This window comes from Neofelis nebulosa, chromosome 4 (genome assembly GCF_028018385.1).
Source record: "Neofelis nebulosa isolate mNeoNeb1 chromosome 4, mNeoNeb1.pri, whole genome shotgun sequence".
Lineage (NCBI taxonomy): Eukaryota > Metazoa > Chordata > Mammalia > Carnivora > Felidae > Neofelis > Neofelis nebulosa.
This window is the reverse complement of record NC_080785.1, coordinates 164648006-164666948: the sequence shown is the minus strand read 5'-3', so window position 1 is coordinate 164666948 and position 18943 is coordinate 164648006. Positions and strand designations below refer to the sequence as shown.

Here is an 18943-nt window from a genome sequence, read left to right as displayed (position 1 = left end):
GCTCCTTATGGCCCATCCAGTGCTCCCCTGCGCCAACCCAAACCACGTGGGGTGTGGACGGTTTCCCCGGTTACACCGTGAGAACACAGCACGCCCTGCATTTTTCCGTGTTAACACATATGGACCCATGGCTCCCATCTCCCTGACCAAAGCTGCATGCCGGCGTCCATTTTTTGCCTTTTTAACCTCAGAAATTTGTCCAGGCTCTGCTGTGTGCCAGGCACGATTTGAACCTGTGGGGACGGAGGACCGGACAGGTCGGAGAACACAGCTGCTCTCACTGAGTGGAGAGCCACGCGAGGAGACAGGTGTTGAACTAGGAAAAAAAAAAGGCAAATAGAATATAGTGTCGCATGAGAGTCGTAAGACAGTGGTCTGTAAAAGGCTGAAATTATGGCTCCTGAACACCCTTGGAGCTGCCTACACATGTGGCACCTCAGACCCCACCCCACAGCCACTAAATCAGAATCTGCGTTTCAACGTGACGCCCCTGATGCCTCCTCGAGAGCCACGTGCACATTTGACCTTGAGATCCAATGATCTAGACCGGCACTGTCCCTTGTACCCCACATCCACGTAGAATCCGAGCTACACGCATCATGACTTTCAAACAGCTGTGTCCAGGTACAACTTGCATGCCATTAAATGCGCTCGCCTCGAGAAGGGATTTTTAGCCAGCGCGTAGGATTGTACAACCATGACCCCTACCCGTCTGGGAACATCTGCATCACACCAGAAAGATCCCTCGTGCCAAACTGCACCCAAACCTTATTCCCAGTATGTGTGCAATTTTAAATTCCCTAGTGCACACTGAAAAAGTAGAAAGGTGGGGGCGCCTGGGTGGCTCAGTCGGTGAAGCGTCTGACTCTTTTTTTTTTTTTTTTTTTTTTTTTTATTTATTTTTGGGACAGAGAGAGACAGAGCATGAACGGGGGAGGGGCAGAGAGAGAGGGAGACACAGAATTGGAAACAGGCTCCGAGCTGTCAGCACAGAGCCCGACGCGGGGCTCGAACTCACGGACCGCGAGATCGTGACCTGGCTGAAGTCGGCCGCTTAACCGACTGCGCCACCCAGGCGCCCCTGCGTCTGACTCTTGATTTCGGCTCAGGTCATGATCTCGAGGTTCGTGAGTTCGAGCCCCATGTCGGGCTCTGTGCTGATGGCTCAGAGCCTGGAGCCTGCTTGGGATTCTGTCTCTACTCCTCCCTGGCGCTCTCTCTCTCTCTCTCTCTCTCAAAATAAATAAACTTAAAATAAATTAATTAAAATAAAAATCAAATAAATACGGAAAGTAAAAAAGGTGAACAGGTGACATTAAAAAATATTTTCTTGGGGCGCCTGGGTGGCGCAGTCGGTTAAGCGTCCGACTTCAGCCAGGTCACGATCTCACGGTCCGTGAGTTCGAGCCCCGCGTCAGGCTCTGGGCTGATGGCTCGGAGCCTGGAGCCTGTTTCCGATTCTGTGTCTCCCTCTCTCTCTGCCCCTCCCCCGTTCATGCTCTGTCTCTCTCTGTCCCAAAATAAATTAAAAATGTTGAAAAAAAAATTAAAAAATATTTTCTTGGGGCGCCTGGGTGGCGCAGTCGGTTAAGCGTCCGACTTCAGCCAGGTCACGATCTCGCGGTCCGTGAGTTCGAGCCCCGCGTCAGGCTCTGGGCTGATGGCTCGGAGCCTGGAGCCTGTTTCCGATTCTGTGTCTCCCTCTCTCTCTGCCCCTCCCCCGTTCATGCTCTGTCTCTCTCTGTCCCAAAAATAAATAAAAATAAAAAAAATATATTTTCTTAAGCCCCACATACCCCAAATATCATTTCAACATATAATCCATATAAAAATTATCCATGAATGAGTATGAATTAATTATGAATGGATGAACTACATCCTCTTTCCCCATATTGTGGTACTCTGTGAAATCTTTTATGGATTTAACACTCACAGCGCATCATGATTTGGACAGGCCGGGTCTCAAGGGCCTCGAGAACCACAGGTGACCAGGAGCCGCCATATTGGAAAGGACAGAGCGGTCGTTCTCAAAGTAGGGTTCCTGGGCCAGCAGCAGCAGTATCAGCTGGGAACTCACTAGAAATTATCGGGCCCCAGCCCAGATGTGTGAATGAGAAACTCAAGAGGGATGAGGTGGGGCCCAGCCATCCGTGTTTTAACAAGCTCTCCTGGTCATTCCAGTATCCACTGGAGCAAGCATTGAAAAGGAAAACTAAGGTGATAAAGGGCTGGAGATTGTGGTAGGCATCACTCTTTTTTTTCTTTTTTTACCTTCTTTTATTTCCTTTTTTTTTAAAGTTTATTTATTTATCTTGAGAGAGAGAGTGAGGAGTGGAGGGACAGAGAGAGAGGGAGAGAGAGAATCCCAAGCAGGCTCTGCACTGTCAGCGCTGAGCCCCATGCGGGGCTCGAACGCACGAACCTTGAGATCATGACCTGAGCTGAAGTCAAGAGTCAGACGCTCAACCGGCGCCCCTTACTTTCTAATCGTGATAAAACACACACAATATAAAATTTACCTTTTCACTGTTCGGAACTGAACAGTTCGGTGGCCTTAAGGCACATTCACAACGTCGGGCAACCATCCCTACTCTCTAATTCCAGAGCGTTTTCATCTTCCCAAATATGTACCGATCGAGCAGTCCACTCATCCTGGGCTGTGATGGTCTGGGAAGGTCCCCCGGAGATGAGGGAGAGAATTGTGAATGTGCCAGGGTGTCTAACCAATCCCCTGCTGAGGGGCGATGTGACTGTGCCCATCATGGCGACCACAGGCAGGGTCACAGCAGCAGGCTCCCTTGTCTGTGGCTCTTTGCACACGCGCGTGAGCCTGTGCATGTAGGATCGTTCCTGAAAGGGGACCTGCCCCTGTTGCCTGAGATGCCGCATCCCTCGATAGGTGTTCGTACTTAATTTAACTTTGTTCTATTTTACTTGCTACCCAAGCCAAGCGTGGTCACCGAGGCAGAAGGAACAGGTGCAAACGAATCAAACCGAAAGGACAAAAGCAACTCCCCGGTTCTCAGCATTACACCCCCCACACTCAGGGAGAACTACGCTTGTCAGTGCGTCCTCCAGGTCATGGGCGTCTAGGTAGCCTCCGCTCTGGGAGAGGGCACCTCTAATTCTCCTGTGCCCCCTGCCCAGGGCCTTCCTCCGAATGCTGTTTCCTGAGAAGCTGGATGTGGACAAGAAGGGCCGCCCCAGCACCGCCGGCTCCAAGATCAAGGTGGGTCTGGGCCCGGGGAGGGCTGGGGACAGTTCTCCACTCATCCCAGCCTCTGTCTCTCCTGCGTCCTGGGGCCTCTGCCCCTCTCTCTGGCACCCTCTGTCCAGCAGGGTCTTCTTCCAACTCTGGGGGTGGGGGTGGGGGTTCTACCAGCTTCCTTGATGTCCCCCTGACTCCCTAAATCCAAACTGAACCATCCATCATCTTAAAAATTTTTTGGCCTTTTGGCTGTATGCCACTTGGATTGTGGGGGGAAACATGTGAAAGGGACCATCGTAACCATTGCTAAGTGCGTAGCTCAGGGACATCGAGCACACTCACACTGGGCCACCATCCCCAACCATCCGTGCCCAGGACTTTTCCATGTTCCCAAACTGAGACTCTGTCCCCATGAAGCACTGACTCCCCACCCCCTGACTCCCACATCTTTTCTGTCCTGTGGACGGGACTCCTCCAGGGACCTCCCGTGAGTGGAATCAGGCAGGACGTGTCCTTCTGTGTCTGGCTTACCTCACTCAGCGTAACGTCCTCCAGGTTCGTCCATGTTGTAGCTGGGGTCAGGACAGCCTTCCTTTTTAAGGCTGAAGAATCTTCCAGTGTACGAACGGGCCACATTCTTCCTATCCACTCCTCCGTGGATGGACACTCAGTTGCTTTCACCTTTTACCTAGTGAATAGTGCTACGATCAACTGGGTGTCCCATCCTGAAAACATTTTAATGACCATGCCTTAAGCACTTAGTACTGGCAGCAAATGCGGGGACGCGTTCCGTGCATGGGACTAATCCCACCCCCATGGGACGGGGGGACCAAGGCTCAGAGAAGCACAGTCACTGGCCCCGATCACACAGCAGAGGACTCTCATGCCGCTCCCTGCAGTCCCCCCACCTGGGACGATTTCCTTTCTAGTCTCCTCCAAGGGACTAAAATGCACAAGGCTGGCCTCTCAGGCACACACACGTGATTCCCTACTCCCGGAGGACCGGCTCCCCGAAGGACAGGCAGAAATGTTCTGTGCACATGCTCTGAGTGCTCAGCTAGCCACCCGCAAATGTTTGCTGAGCACTTGTGATGTGCCAGATTGAGCGTTGAGTGCTGTGAACACGAGAGCTCCTCGTCTGAGGTTGTCAACCCTGGTGCTAATGGAGGTATATGCACAGACCAGGGACACCTGACCCCGTGGTGCACTGGGAGCCAGCCCTCACTTAGTGCGTCTCTGCCTCTTGGGTCTGTATCCAGGGTGGGAGGAGAGAGGGTCCGAGGGTCCCATCGCTCCACCGCCCCCGCCTTCTCCTCCGCCTCAGAAACAAGCCAATGACCTGGTGGCCACGCTAAAAAGATGTACACCCCACTACATCCGCTGCATCAAACCCAACGAGACCAAGAAGCCCCGCGACTGGGAGGAGAGCAGGTGACTACCAGCTGGACCCATCCACACTTCCTGTGCCCCCAGACAGACCCCTCCCTCCAGAACTCGCCCAGGGTCATGGGACTCATCCCAAGACTAACCAGGGCTGACCCCTAGGACCAGTGCAAACCTCCTCAGGGCCCCGGGTTTATACCTACTACTGACCACGACCATCCAGACTGCAGGGATGACCCCAGACTGAGTGCAAGATGACCCAGGAACTAGCACAGTCCCCTCAGTCCCCAAACCCTAGGACGCGCCCCTAGGATGAACTCTGGAACTGACCACAGAACTGTCACAGACCCCTCCCTCCCCAGAAGCTGGGTCCCTACCCCCACAGGACTGACTCCCAGGCTGACCCCTGGCACCGGCACTGAAGTCACCCCCCCACACTGCCCCCGGCGCGAATCCAGACCCACTGGGCCCCACGTCTGCTCCTTCCAGCCCTGCCCAGCAGCACCCACCCACTCCCAGGACCAGGACTACCCCGCAGGGGACTCAAAGTGCCTTCCCCTTTAGGGTCAAGCACCAGGTGGAGTACCTGGGCCTGAAGGAGAACATCAGAGTACGCCGGGCTGGCTTTGCCTACCGTCGCCAATTCTCCAAGTTCCTGCAGAGGTGAGGTGCCCCTGCCCACCCCTGGCCCTAACTGCCACCCCGCAGAATATCCACCAGTGGGGACGTGGACTCCAAACCCTCCCACGTCCTCTGCCTTCAGGTACGCCATCCTGACCCCGGAGACGTGGCCACAGTGGCGTGGGGATGAACGTCAGGGGGTCCAGCACCTGCTTCGGGCAGTCAACATGGATCCAGACCAGTACCAGATGGGGAGCACCAAGGTCTTTGTCAAGAACCCTGAGTCGGTGAGTGTGAGAGGCAGACAGACTTCTCCGTCTGGAAAGCGGGGGGAGGAGAAGCCCCCCGTGCAGGACTGGGGTGAGGATTAGACAAAACGGGAAGTCTCCTGCCCAGTGTGTGGCACATAGCAGGTGCTCAGAAAAACCGGAATTAGCTGGACAGTCCCCTGGTGGCCAGGAGGCAGGTAGGGACACGAGTGGCCACCTGTGGTGACAAGCCTCTTGTGAGGGAGAAGAACTTTCTATCCTTCTTCTCTTTCTGCTTTCTTCCTTTTTAACTAACTTCTATTTCTTTAACATTTATTTACTTACTTTTGAGAGAGAGAAAGCGAAAGCGAGGGGGGAGGGGCAGAGGGAGAGGGAGAATCCCAAGCAGGCTCTGCACAGCCAGCCCAGAGCCCGATGCGGGGCTCGAACCCACGAACCGTGAGATCATGACCTGAGCCGAAACCAAGAGTCAGACGCTTAACCGGCTGAGCCACCCAGGCGCCCCTTAACTAATTTCTTTCTGTACCTTCTCCTAGCCTGCTTTCTCTGTCCTCTTCCTTCATTGCTTCATGGACACATGGAGTCCCTGGGCTGGAGACTCGTGTCAAAGTGGCGGTTGGCTTATCCCAAGACCTGCCCCAGGCCCCGATCTGTCAAAGAAAACCCTCGTTCTGTATCCTCCAGAGCAGAAATAACCCCTCCAGCACCTTATCGGCCGCTCTCAGCCTTTTCTCAAAAGGTCGGGAACACCACCTAGCGTACGGGGCCTCTGCCTTCAGGGGAGTAACAAAGTGACGACGACAAATCTGTCTTGGGGACCTACCGTATAGCATTGCGACTCTAGTTAACACGGCTGTATTATATACTGGCAGGTAGATCCTCAGGGTTCTCACCACAAAAGAAATGGTAACTATGTTATGCGTGGAGGTGCTAGCTGATCTATAGCGGTCACTATTCTGCAATATGTACATGTATCCAGTCAATTCCTGTACGCCTTAAATTTACACAATGTCACGCATCAGTTATACCTCAGCAAAGCTGGACAGGGGTAGTTTTTTTTAAAAAAGCAACAATGACAGGGCGCCCAGGTGGCTCAGTTAGGCATCTTGACTTCGGCTCGGGGCATGATCTCGCGGTTCGTGAGTTCGAGCCCCGCGTCGGGTGTAGAGATTACTTAAAGATATAAGTGTAAAGGGGCGGCTGGGTGGCTCAGCTGGTTAAGCATCAGAGTCTCAATTTTGGTGCAGGTCACGACCTCACTGTTCGTGCAATGGAGCCCCGCATTGGGCTCTGCACTGACAGTGCAGAGGCTGCTGGGGATTCTCTCTGTCTCACCCCCTTCCATGTGTTTTCTCTCTCAAAACAAATAAATAAAACAAACAAAAAAACAAAAAGAAGTAAAATAAAATCTTAAAAAAATTAAAAATAGGGGCGCCTGGGTGGCGCAGTCGGTTAAGCGTCCGACTTCAGCCAGGTCACGATCTCGCGGTCCGTGAAGGCTCTGGGCTGATGGCTCGGAGCCTGGAGCCTGTTTCCGATTCTGTGTCTCCCTCTCTCTCTGCCCCTCCCCCGTTCATGCTCTGTCTCTCTCTGTCCCAAAAATAAATAAAAAACGTTGAAAAAAAAATTTAAAAAAAAAAAATAAATAAATAAATAAAATTAAAAATAAATAAATAGATAGATACATAGATACATAGATACATAGATAGATAAAAACCTGGGTGGCCCAGTAGGTCGAGCGTCCGACTTCAGCTCAGGTCATGATCTCGTAGTCCGTGAACTTGAGCCCCGCATCGGGCTCTGTGCTGACAGTTCAGAGCCTGGAGCCTGCTTCGAATTACTGTGTCTCCCTCTCTCTCGGGCCCTCCCCTGTCTGCACTCTGTCTCTGTTTCTCTCTCAAAAATAAACAAACATTAAAAAAAAAAATTTTTTTTTTATTTTTTTTTCAACGTTTTTTATTTATTTTTGGGACAGAGAGAGACAGAGCATGAACGGGGGAGGGGCAGAGAGAGAGGGAGACACAGAATCGGAAACAGGCTCCAGGCTCCGAGCCATCAGCCCAGAGCCTGACGCGGGGCTCGAACTCACGGACCGCGAGATCGTGACCTGGCTGAAGTCGGACGCTTCACCGACTGCGCCACCCAGGCGCCCCCCAAAAAATTTTTTTTAATAAATAAGGCAGTGCAAAGAATCCCCTAGGGCCTGCCTGGCCACCTGCTGCTATGTGAGGATTGGATGGCAAATCGGGAGTCGGCCTTCTGGATGTGTTGTGCTGGCTCACTACACTGCCACGCAGATCTTATGTTCCCCTGCCTGGACCAAGCTGGATTATTGGCACGCGGCACTTGATCTCAGGGTCGTGTGTTCAAGCCCCAGATTGGGCATAAAACTTACTTTAAAAAAAATTAAGAAAACAAAAGAAAACAAAAGGAAAAGGAAAAGGAAAAGGAAGGAAAGGAAAGGAAAGGGAAGGGAAGGGAAGGGAAGGGAAGGGAAGGGAAGGGAAGGGAAGGGAAGGGAAGGGAAGGGAAGGAAAAGAAAAGAAAAGAAAAGAAAAGAAAAGAAAAGAAAAGAAAAGAAAAGAAAAGAAAAGAAAAGAAAAGAAAAAAAAGAGAAAGAAGAAAATAGTCTGTTTCGGGAGGTCGGGTTCTCTGTCCCCCAAACTTGTCTGTACCGATCGCTAGAGCTTTCCCTATGGATGTGCTCTGCTCCAAGAAATGAGAACAGTCTGGAATTGCATCCAGAGTAGATCTTCTTACTGACAGAAACTAGCATCACAAACCAAAATTGCCCATGACTGGAACTAATCGGGAACAATTCAAATTGTAGCAGTTGAGAAAGAAAGGGAGGGAGGGTCAGAAAAAGAAGATGGGAGAGACAGAGAAAGAGAATCCATCCTGCTAGTTACAGGCAGTTTTCAAAATTTGACTCCGAAAGAAACGTAAAAATTGACACTGGGTAAACAAGAAACAACAACAACAAAAAAAGAGTCAACAAGGCTAGCACTGGCTAAGGCTATCTAAGGTAAAATCAAATTCTGACAAAAATTATTTCCATGGCTGGAAACAATGAAATTCACACAGGGAAAAGTTTGGTGGAAAAATGTTGTAAGGAAAAACAAGACTGAAAATTTGCACAGGAAAAAAACTGGATACAGTTTTGTAACTGTTTATAACTATGCTGTATCACAATTGATCAAAGAATTAAGTTACCGTAACGGAGGTGGGGACTCTGTCAGCCAGCCCACATTGGGATGATTCTGATTTGAATTTGGCTCCTTGTACACATGGACTCAAACTATCCTTGGCTGTTTCACACACCTGCTGGCCTTCCCTGCCCGTCACGCTGCGTGTGTTCCTTTCCTGTGGCTGCTGTAGTGAAGTACCACCGACTGGATGGCTTAACCCAACAGAAATTAATTTCCTCACGTTTCTGGAAGCTGGAAATCCAAAATCAATGTGTCCGCAGGGCCACGGTCCCTCTCGAGTCTGCAGGGAAGAGCCTTCCTTGACTCTCCCTAACTTCTGGTGGGTGCTGGCCAACCTTGCCATTCTTGATCACTCCCATCTCTACCTCTGTCATCACACGACCTTCTCCTCTGTGTCTGGGTCCAAATTTCCCTCTTCTTATAAAGAAACCAAATCATACTGGATTGAGGGAGAGGGAGGGCCCACCCCCACCCCCACCCCCACCCCACTGTAGCATGACTTCATTTTAACTCGATTACGTCTGCAAAGACCCTCTTTCCAGGTAAGGTCACATTCACAGGTTCTGGGTGGACATGAATTTCGGGGAAACACTATCCACCTTAAGCACACCCTGATCTGCCCTCTGCATATGCAAGAGACGAATTTCAAACTCTGTGGACAGGAAGATTCCTCTCCCAACAATGAACACAAATCCCCTTCCCTGAGCAGAAATAACGAGGTTGGAGGACACTTGTCTCATCTGCCCTAAACAGCTAAGGGAAGGAGGACTCCTGGCTGACTGCCCCACCCCCGCTTCTGTAAGGCTGGTCTCCCTTTCTTCCTACCTGTCATCCCCTCAGCGAACTGCAAAATGCACCTACTGCCCCCCAGGCAGTAGTTGGACAGGCTTTGTACACAGACCCACTGACCCACAGGATATCAGCCTGAGAAACAAAACAATTGGGGCGCCTGGGTGGCTTGGTCGGTTAAGCGTCCGACTTCGGCTCAGGTCATGATCTCACGGTCCGTGAGTTCGAGCCCCGCGTCGGGCTCTGTGCTGACAGCTCATAGAGCCTGGAGCCTGTTTCAGATTCTGTCTCCCTCTCTCTCTGCCCCTCCCCTGTTCATGCTCTGTCTCTGTCTCAAAAATAAATAAACGTTAAAAAAAAAAAATTAAAAAAAAAAAACAATACAGAAACGCCACTCGATTCCCTGCAGGGTATAAGACTGCAATCGTGGTGGTTTTTTTTTTTTTTTTTTCTTCCTGGTGAAGACTCCCCACCTTTCATGAACATTTATAAACACCTACAGCTTTAAAAGTTCTCCAAGGTATGTTTTTTAAAGTGCATTTGAGCCAAGTATCTGCAGAATTATTTTAGTCCCTGCAGGGACCCCTGGGGTTTCACCAACCATCAACCATCTTGGTCAGCAAAGCAGGCAGCCAGGCTTTAAGCAGTGATGTGATATCAGTGTATTTGACAAATCCCTCTGGGTGACGTGCTAATTATTTTTCTAAAGAATGCCTAATTTTATTTTCAATAGTTTCCATTTCAGTATTTCCCTGACAATGCTGTCCCTTTTATTGCTAGATTTCCGTTTGAATGACAATGTTCCCGAGCCATCTGTCCTACTGCAATAGGTTGTCCTGTTCTCTGACCAGCACCCCCATTGTTCTTATTACTGTAGATTTATAACTTCATATCCAGTGAGTTTCTCTCCTTGATAAGTTCGCCGCTATTATTCTAAGTGAATAGACATCCTTCACGGCATTTCAACTCTGACTTGCACTAAGATAGTTTATACCCTAAATCCCCTCTGGACAGAGACTCTTAAAAGTCAGAAGTCTGCTTTCTGCAAAAAGCTTCTTTTCCAGGGCTGGCATGTATGGCTGTGCAGGTTGTACACTGAACAACAAGATGGTCTCTGGGTACAGCACAGTCCTGTACATCAGGTTTTCATTTTACACTATTGTGTTGGTCTTCTAAGATGCACATTGGTTCACATTCCTACCATCTGTGAAACTGGGATGCACCACACATGGGTGACATGCTATCCCCTTAATTAGCAGAGTCAGAAACTGATGTTATGCCATGTCTGGTGAGCCTGCACAGCTAGTCAGAGGCAGAGTTGGGATTTGAAGCCCACAAGACCAGCCCACAGTTACAATTTTGCACAGGGGCTTGTGCCCCATATTGGGAGGGAACCCTGTGTCCGGTCATTTGGAGAAAGAAAAAATTTTTTTGACCATAGCATCTGTGCACGTGTGCAGGTGCCCATAAGCAAGAGCAAGTGGGCGGGGTGGAATCGGGAAAGACCCACCGCCCCTCTTTTGGCCAGCTCTTCCTTCTGGAGGAGATGCGAGAGCGGAAGTTCGATGGCTTTGCCCGCACCATCCAGAAGGCCTGGCGACGCCATGTGGCAGTCCGGAAGTACGAAGAGATGCGGGAGGAAGGTGAGAGCCTGCAGGTGGGAGGCTCAGGGAGGGGGCAGACCGACTCGGAGGAGCCAGGCCACAACCTCTGCCCCCCACCCTGTATCTCCACAGCGTCCAACATCCTGCTGAACAAGAAGGAGCGGAGACGGAACAGCATCAACCGGAACTTCGTCGGGGACTACCTGGGGCTAGAGGAGCGGCCGGAGCTGCGTCAGTTCCTGGGCAAGAGGGAACGCGTGGACTTCGCTGACTCGGTCACCAAGTACGACCGCCGCTTCAAGGTGAGGCACTAGCAGGGGGACATGTCTGGGGCCCTGGCCTCAGGCTGGCATCCCCACCAGAGGTACACCCTCGCCCGGCCCAGACACACCCGTGCTGAGGTATACATCCACCCTGCCTAGATACACCTGTCCCATCACAGGTACACCTTCATCCGGCCCAGATACACCTGTCCACAGGTATACACTCACGTAGTGTAGATACATCTGTCTATTAAATATGCCCTCATACAGCCCAGACACATCTGCCCATCACATATAGCTGCACCTGGCCAGACACAGCTGTCCACAATTGCACCCTTACCTCACCCAGAAGCCCTGACCATTGGACCACCCTCACTTATCCTGGACACAACTATCCATTAAGTATACCCTCAGACAGTCTAGATGGATTGGTCAGGTAGCCATATCTTCATCTGGCCCAGATACACCTGTGCACGGGTGCACTCTCACCTGGCCTGGGCACCCACGTCCAGCAGGTACACACCCTCACCTATCCTGTACCTGCTCAGTGGCCCAGAAACCTCTCTCTAGCCAATGTACCCTTACTTAGCCTCCTATTTCTTACATAAGGTAACTACTCCTATATCTTCACATGGAGGGAAACCCTCAGCTGGCCTGTCCTTCACCACCCCCCTCCCCGAGGCTGATCCCCTAGAGCCAGGCGGCCCATGTCCGGGGCTCCAGCCACCAGCTCTGGTCCTGCATCCTCACAGCCCATCAAGAGGGACTTGATCCTGACGCCCAAGTGTGTGTATATGATCGGGCGGGAGAAGGTGAAGAAAGGACCAGAGAAGGGCCAGGTGCGTGAGATCCTGAAGAAGAAGGTGGAGATCCAGGCCCTTCGGGGAGTTTCCCTCAGGTGAGGCCAGGCCCTCGCCTGCCCCCACTCACCCTCATCTGCCCCCTTGTCATCCTCAGGTGCCTTCACACTTGTTACCCCATCTGTCACTCCGACCATGCTACCTACCCCTATACCTGTCACCCTCTAGGCCCTACCTGTCACCTGCCCCTGCCCCCACACTCACGATCCCTGTTTGCCAACAGCACCTGTCCCCTCACCTGCCGCTTCTCTCTGACCATCTTCCCCAGCTCCTTGCCATTCCCCGCCCCCCGCCTTTTCCCCGGCCTGCGTCACCCCTCACTTGCCTTCACCCGACCCTCCCCGTCGCGTCTCACAGGTCAGTCCTGCCACCATCACTACCCCTCTCACCGGCCTTTCCTCCCACCCCGCCCCCAGCACGCGGCAGGACGACTTCTTCATCCTCCAAGAAGAGGCGGCCGACAGCTTCCTGGAGAGCGTCTTCAAGACCGAATTCGTCAGCCTCCTGAGCAAGCGCTTCGAGGAGGCGGCGCGGAGGGCCCTGCCCCTCACCTTCAGCGACACGTACGCCCCCCCCCCCCCGCCCCGCCCGCGTCCTCGGGCTGGGCTGAGCACGGCGCCCCCTCTCCCACCGCGCTTGGGGAGTGGGCCTCCCCGCAGCTGCCTCCTCTCCCCACAGACTACAGTTCCGAGTGAAGAAGGAGGGCTGGGGCGGAGGTGGCACCCGCAGTGTCACTTTCTCCCGTGGCTCCGGCGATGTGGCTGTGCTCAAGGCTAGCGGCCGGTCCCTCACGGTCGGCGTGGGTGACGGGCTGCCCAAAAGCTCCAGTGAGTCTGCGCAGAACTGGGGGGCGGAGCCAAAGAGGCGGGACCTGTGGGGGCGGGGCCAGCGAGGGGGACAAATCAAGGCCGTGGGGCCGGGTCGAGAGCAGGTGAGGGCCGTGGAGGGGTGAGTCTGGAGATATTTAATAGGGAGGTCGCAGCCACGGAGAGGGCTGGGTCAGCGAGGTAACCAATGAGTGGGAGAGAAATGTGGAGGAGGCGGGGCCACGGAGGCGATTTCCCCCCCCCCCACTATGGGCGGGACCAGAGAGCCAGGCCAATGAGAGGCGAGTCCTGGGGGGAGGAGCCAATTACTGGGCAGAGCCAGGGTTCCAGGGTCGGTGCTGATGGGACAGCCAGTGAGTCTGAGGGGGCGGGGCCCGGGGCGGGGCCACAGGGCAGACTGGACTTGTGGGCGGGGCCAAGAGCCTGCTGCGGTCTGGCCACCGTTCAAATTCCCATGTCCTTTCCCCTTTCAGAGCCTACACGGAAGGGAATGGCCCAGGGAAGACCTCGAAGGGCAGCCCAGGCCCCCACCCGGGCAGCCCCTGGGCCTCCCAGAGGTGAGAAGACGTGTCTTCCCTTGTCTTTTGTGTGCTCCACGACTTAAGCCAGACATGCTGTCAGCAGAGTGGGCCACTCTGTTCTCTGCCCAGAACTCTCCATAGCTCCCCATCTTCCACAAAATACAGACTAAGCTTAGTTTGATATTCAAAACCCTTCAGAATCCAACCCTAGCTAACCACCGACCTCTTCTCTCCTCCCATCTTCGACTCCTGTCATGCAAGCTACATCTTATTTGGCCAATTTAACCAATTTGTTCTTATCTCCAAGCCTTTGCTAGGGCTCTTTGCTCCTCTGGTCTCCCAAATTCTCTCTTAGCTTGACCTCCTATTCATCCTCCAAGACCCACCCACAAAAGCCCTCCTACAGAACAGGATGGAGGAAACCTTAACCCCTGAAGGGCCTCCCTCTGGGCCAGCATTTACCGTGCTGAGTCGAGCATGTGGCTGGCTGCCTTCTCTCTCAGATGAGGAACTTGGAGCCAAATCCTCCCCAAATCCTCCTACCATCGCCCTGATAAATGCCCCCACTCTTGCTCCTGCCACAGGCCTGGACCGCAATGGGGTGCCCCCCTTGGCCAGAAGGGGGGACCTGCCCCTAGAGATCCCATCTGGAGGGGGCTTCCAGCAGCCTCCCCGGGGCCCTCCGTCGTCAGCCCTGAGGGCCAGCAGACGCCCCCGGGCACGGCCCCCCTCGGAGCACAACACAGAATTCCTTAACGTGCCTGACCAGGGTGTGGCAGGGTAGGTGAGGAAAGAGGGCAGCCCCAGGATGTGCACAGGGGGCAGGGGAGTGTCTGGACTCTGATGGGCGCTCCCTGTGCCCACAGCATGCAGAGGAAGCGCAGTGTGGGGCAGCGACCTGTGCCGGGCGTGGGCCGACCCAAGCCCCAGCCTCGGACGCATGGCCCACGGTGCCGGGCCCTGTACCAGTACGTGGGCCAAGATGTGGACGAGCTGAGCTTCAACGTGAACGAGGTCATCGAGATCCTCATGGAAGGTGTGTGTGTGAAAACCCCCATTCCTGCTCTCCTGCAACCCCCCCCCCCCCTCCCATTCTCCCGAGGAGAACAGAAGCAACCAGACCCATCTGGAGATATTCTCTTCCGGGCCAGTGGCTGCATATGCCTGAAGGCCTTGGGTCTGGAGGTTCCCTCCTAAGCCACTCTGGGGACCTGGCCTCACAGCAGCAGACCCAATCCCTGGGCCTCATTTTTCTCTCCTGTCAAGCACAGGGCTAATAGCAGAACCTACCTCAAGAGACCCCTCGTGAGTAAAAAATGGGTCATGCCCAGATGACCCAGGCCTCCTCCTACCTTAGTCCCCTGGGCTGCCCCCAGAGGGGCTTGGGACTCAACAGCACTCCCTGCGGGTAAATGGGGAGCCCCAACGGGGTTATTAACTGGTCCATCATGGGGAGTGTGGGGAGGCGCCTGTAGGAAGAGACGATGAGGGAAGAGCACAAGAGAATGGTCTAGAATGTGACAGAGTGTGAGGCAGTGGCAGGAAAACCATGTGTCCATCCCTCCCTCCCTTCCATCTGTGGACAGTTCTCTTCAGCGTCTGCCTTCTGCCACGCCAGTGGAAATGAATAAGACAGGCGCAGAGCCAGCATGAAAGCTGTCTCCCGGGCAAGCGGGGTGCCGCCTCACACTCCCTTCGCACCCACAGATTCCTCCGGCTGGTGGAAGGGCCGGCTGCATGGCCAGGAGGGCCTCTTCCCAGGAAACTACGTGGAGAAGATCTGAGAGACGGCCCTGGATTCTGCCTCCTGCCTGACTGCCTGCCAGGCCCTGCTGGCAGGGGCCTCGTTTTCCTTGGCCGCATTGGCCAGAAGGTCCAGTCCTGTGGCGTCCAGCCCAGCCCAGGCTCTGGGTCACCATTGGGGCTGGGGCTCACCCCTGCAGCCACCGCAGGGCCCTGGCCTCCCCCAGGTCACACGCATTGCCTCCTGGGTCAAACAGGGCTAACATCAGAATCTACCTCCCAGCTGCCTTGTGCATATACGTGAGTTGTGTCCCGTGGGCCAAGTGCCAAGCACAGTTGGGGGCACACCTTGACAGGTGAGATCCGCCCCCCTCTTTCTCTCACCACTGAGGCAATAAACATTGGCCAGGTGAAAGCGTGGATTAATTTACTGAGCGTTAACAAGAATTACCATCTCACAACCCCATGAGGAAGGTGCCCCAAATGTACCCCAATTGCAGGTGAAAAAAAATGGAGGCTGGGAGAAGTTTCATCATGTGCCCAAGATTCCACGGAGCCAAGCCTTGAACTCATGTATGCCCCCACCTGGCCTCTCCCAAAGCTGGAGTTTGCTCACTCACTGGCTCACCCACTGTTGGCCATGTGCATCCCTGCTTTCCTGCAGAAAATGGTCTGGTGGGTCCTGTCAGCTTTGAATCTGCAGCCCCCAGGCCCATCTGGGACCTGCCTGGACCCTGAGGAGGGAGGCAGGTCCCACACAACCCCTCACAATGCACCCTGGGCCACCCCCGGCCCCTGCCCCCCACCCCATGTCTTTGCCTTCTTAGCTCTCACTCACTTGGGGTCAGGACTGGTTCTGATATTCAATGGCCCTGGCTTTCTGTACTTATTGTTATGAATTTAGGGGATCAGCCTGGCTACTGGTCTCCCCAGATGTTTCCAAATCAGTGATGGAGTCTGAGCCTTTCAGAACTCTCTGCAGATACAGCTGGAAACTGCTGGGGGTCCTGCCATGGTCTGAGCGTAAGGATCCCGACTTTGCAGATGGACACCCACTCTGTGCTCAGCCCTCAAAGAGCAGCCAGTCTAGGAGAGACAGAGCCAGACTCCTGGTGTCAGGACTGGGCCAGAGAAGGGCCAGGGGCAGGGGGAGGGAATGCAGAGAAGGAGTGGGCATTGTTGGAGGAGCCAAGAGATGGAAGAAAAGGGTTGGCGTGAGCAGATCTTGAAGGCAAACACCACATACACTGATCTCCACTGTGACAGAAGTCCGGGCAGAGGACACCTACCCATGGGAGATGAGGTATCAGTGAAAGACTGTCCAGCAGAACCTTCTGCAGGTCTGAACCCTCTCTCTTCTGTACCTATCATGGGAAGCTGAGTGGGCTGGAAACAAACAAACAAAAAAATCACAAGGTTGCAACCGGTCCTCACCAACTCTTTTATTAGCCAACAATTATACAAAAGCATTTAACCGGTCGCTTGAATGTCCCTGGTTTCCTCTATCTCTGGCGTTTGCCCCTCCACTGCCCAACCACCACTGTGTAGCTCTCTATGACACTTAAATGCTAGGACAGGCTGGGGAGGAACTGCATAAGCCACCAACCTCATCAGCTGGGCATTTCCTGGAGAGGACTCGGGGCTTCCGCCTCCCTTCTCTGTCCCTGAACTCACCATGCAGGTTGCCTGCCCCTTGATATTTTGGGGTACAGCCCTGGGGCCCCACTGCCACGGCAGTCAGCCCATTTGCAGGAAGTAGCACATTCTGGGCCTCACATCTAGGTTACAGCATCTTCAGACTGCAAACCTCAGAATCACCTTGGCCCTGCCCACTCCACAGCCCCACATCCTGTTGACTTCTAGAATTTCTTAAGCCTGGCCCCTCCTCTCCCTTCCTTGGGTGGCCTGTCCTTCTGAGGCCTCACCCCACCCTTCCCCAGATTGCACCAACCCCCCTCCACACACAAAGACACCTCCACCCAGCACCAAATGATCTGTTTGGGTTTTGTGTTGTTTATTTATTTATTTTGAGAGAGGGAGAGAGAGAGACAGAGAGAGAGCAACCAGGGGAAGGGCAGAGAGAGAGAGCGAGAGGGAGAGAGAGAGAATCCCAAGCAGGCTCCATACCCAGTGTAGAGCCCGACACGGGTCTTGATCCCGTGAACCATGAGATCATGACCTGAGCCCAAATCAAAAGTTGGATGCTTTCGGGGCGCCTGGGTGGCGCAGTCGGTTAAGCGTCCGACTTCAGCCAGGTCACGATCTCGCGGTCTGTGAGTTCGAGCCCCGCGTCGGGCTCTGGGCTGATGGCTCGGAGCCTGGAGCCTGTTTCCGATTCTGTGTCTCCCTCTCTCTCTGCCCCTCCCCCGTTCATGCTCTGTCTCTCTCTGTCCCAAAAATAAATAAAAAACGTTGAAAAAAAAAATTTTAAAGTTGGATGCTTGGGGCGCCTGGGTGGCGCAGTCGGTTAAGCGTCCGACTTCAGCCAGGTCACGATCTCGCGGTCCGTGAGTTCGAGCCCCGCGTCAGGCTCTGGGCCGATGGCTCGGAGCCTGGAGCCTGTTTCCGATTCTGTGTCTCCCTCTCTCTCTGCCCCTCTCCCATTCATGCTCTGTCTCTCTCTGTCCCAAAAATAAATTAAAAAACGTTGAAAAAAAAATTAAAAAAAAAAAAATTTGGATGCTTAACCAACTGAGCCACGCAGGTGCCCCAAATGATCTGGGTTTTTTTTGTTTTTTTGTGTTTTTTTTTTTTATGAGTTTTTAACTGTATTAATGACAAATTAAAAAAACATTTTTTTAAATTCAAACAGCACGTGTGAAAAGTCTGTCTCACCCTCACTTGAAAATCTGTTCCCCTCCCCAGTTTTTTAATGTCTCCTTCCAATAGTATTTCTGCATATAAAGGCACATAGGTACATCTTATGTACACAGATGAAAATACACTGCACATAAAGTCTATACTTGCCCAGAACTCAAGAGACACCTCTTGAATATTACACAATGTATTATAGAGATCTGAGATCAAAGATCCACTTTACCATCCCCCCAATTGCCCACCCTCCAAACACCCAGGAATCAAATGGTGGACCTCCCCCTGCTAAAAATTCATCAATGGTGAGAACAGAAACCACACTCCTCGCTCTCTCTCCATGGTTCACAAGGCGCTGTGTGACCTTCCCTGCACCAAGTTCACTTTCTGACCTCCATACCCTGCCTCCACTCTGTTTCAGCAGTAAGCTGATCTCCTCACTAATCCTTGAAAAAGACAAGCTTGTCTTTCTCCACCTCAGGACATTTGCACCCACTATCCACTTCCCAGAGTCCCCTGACCTTCCATTTGTTCACTCCTTCCTGACCATCAGATAACAGCTCAAAAGTCAACTCCCAGAGAGGTTTCTCTTCCGTGTGTGTGTTTTTTTTTTCTTTGTAGCACTTAATATAATCTAAGATGGTTTTTTGTATTTGTTGATTCATTGTCTGTCTCCCTATTTTAAAATGTGAGCAGGCCCCTGAGGCACAGTCCCTTGCCCTGAGGGACTTTGTTTGTTCTCGGGTACCCAATGCCTAGCACACAGTTGGCGCTCAAGGAATGTAGGATGGATAGGTGACTCATTCCACCGAGGGCTCTCCATCCTAAAGCTACA

The 18943-nt window shown here is 53.0% G+C and overlaps 2 protein-coding genes across 13 annotated transcripts in view; one reads left to right on the top strand and one right to left on the bottom strand.

Moving 5' to 3' along the window:
* MYO1F (myosin IF) overlaps nt 1–15712 on the top strand; it is a 35307-nt gene extending 19595 nt beyond the window's left edge. For 2 of the 3 annotated variants that reach the window (XM_058728215.1, XM_058728213.1), the window contains exons 16-28: nt 3148–3229; nt 4533–4639; nt 5156–5254; nt 5355–5499; nt 11008–11122; nt 11216–11385; nt 12099–12244; nt 12623–12769; nt 12885–13033; nt 13507–13590; nt 14139–14334; nt 14421–14590; nt 15262–15712. In XM_058728215.1, the coding sequence (XP_058584198.1) occupies nt 3148–3229; nt 4533–4639; nt 5156–5254; nt 5355–5499; nt 11008–11122; nt 11216–11385; nt 12099–12244; nt 12623–12769; nt 12885–13033; nt 13507–13590; nt 14139–14334; nt 14421–14590; nt 15262–15338 (1687 nt within the window). In that variant the 3' untranslated portion in view covers nt 15339–15712. Of the gene's footprint in view, nt 1–3147; nt 3230–4532; nt 4640–5155; nt 5255–5354; nt 5500–11007; nt 11123–11215; nt 11386–12098; nt 12245–12563; nt 12770–12884; nt 13034–13506; nt 13591–14138; nt 14335–14420; nt 14591–15261 lie in introns of those variants that run through there. The other variant, XR_009261149.1, reaches the window with a different exon arrangement.
* The window catches only part of LOC131510726 (uncharacterized), a 64688-nt gene extending 47443 nt beyond the window's left edge, over nt 1–17245 (bottom strand). For 3 of the 10 annotated variants that reach the window (XR_009261150.1, XR_009261152.1, XR_009261151.1), the window contains exons 1-2: nt 16587–17245; nt 3740–3896 (exon numbers count right to left, since the gene is read on the bottom strand). The gene's annotated coding sequence lies outside the window, so the exon portion shown is untranslated. Of the gene's footprint in view, nt 1–3739; nt 3897–6509; nt 6838–7198; nt 7378–8910; nt 9138–16586 lie in introns of those variants that run through there. The other 7 variants (XR_009261155.1, XR_009261154.1, XR_009261158.1 and 4 more) reach the window with 7 other exon arrangements.
* Between the last annotated feature and the right edge of the window lie 1698 nt (nt 17246–18943).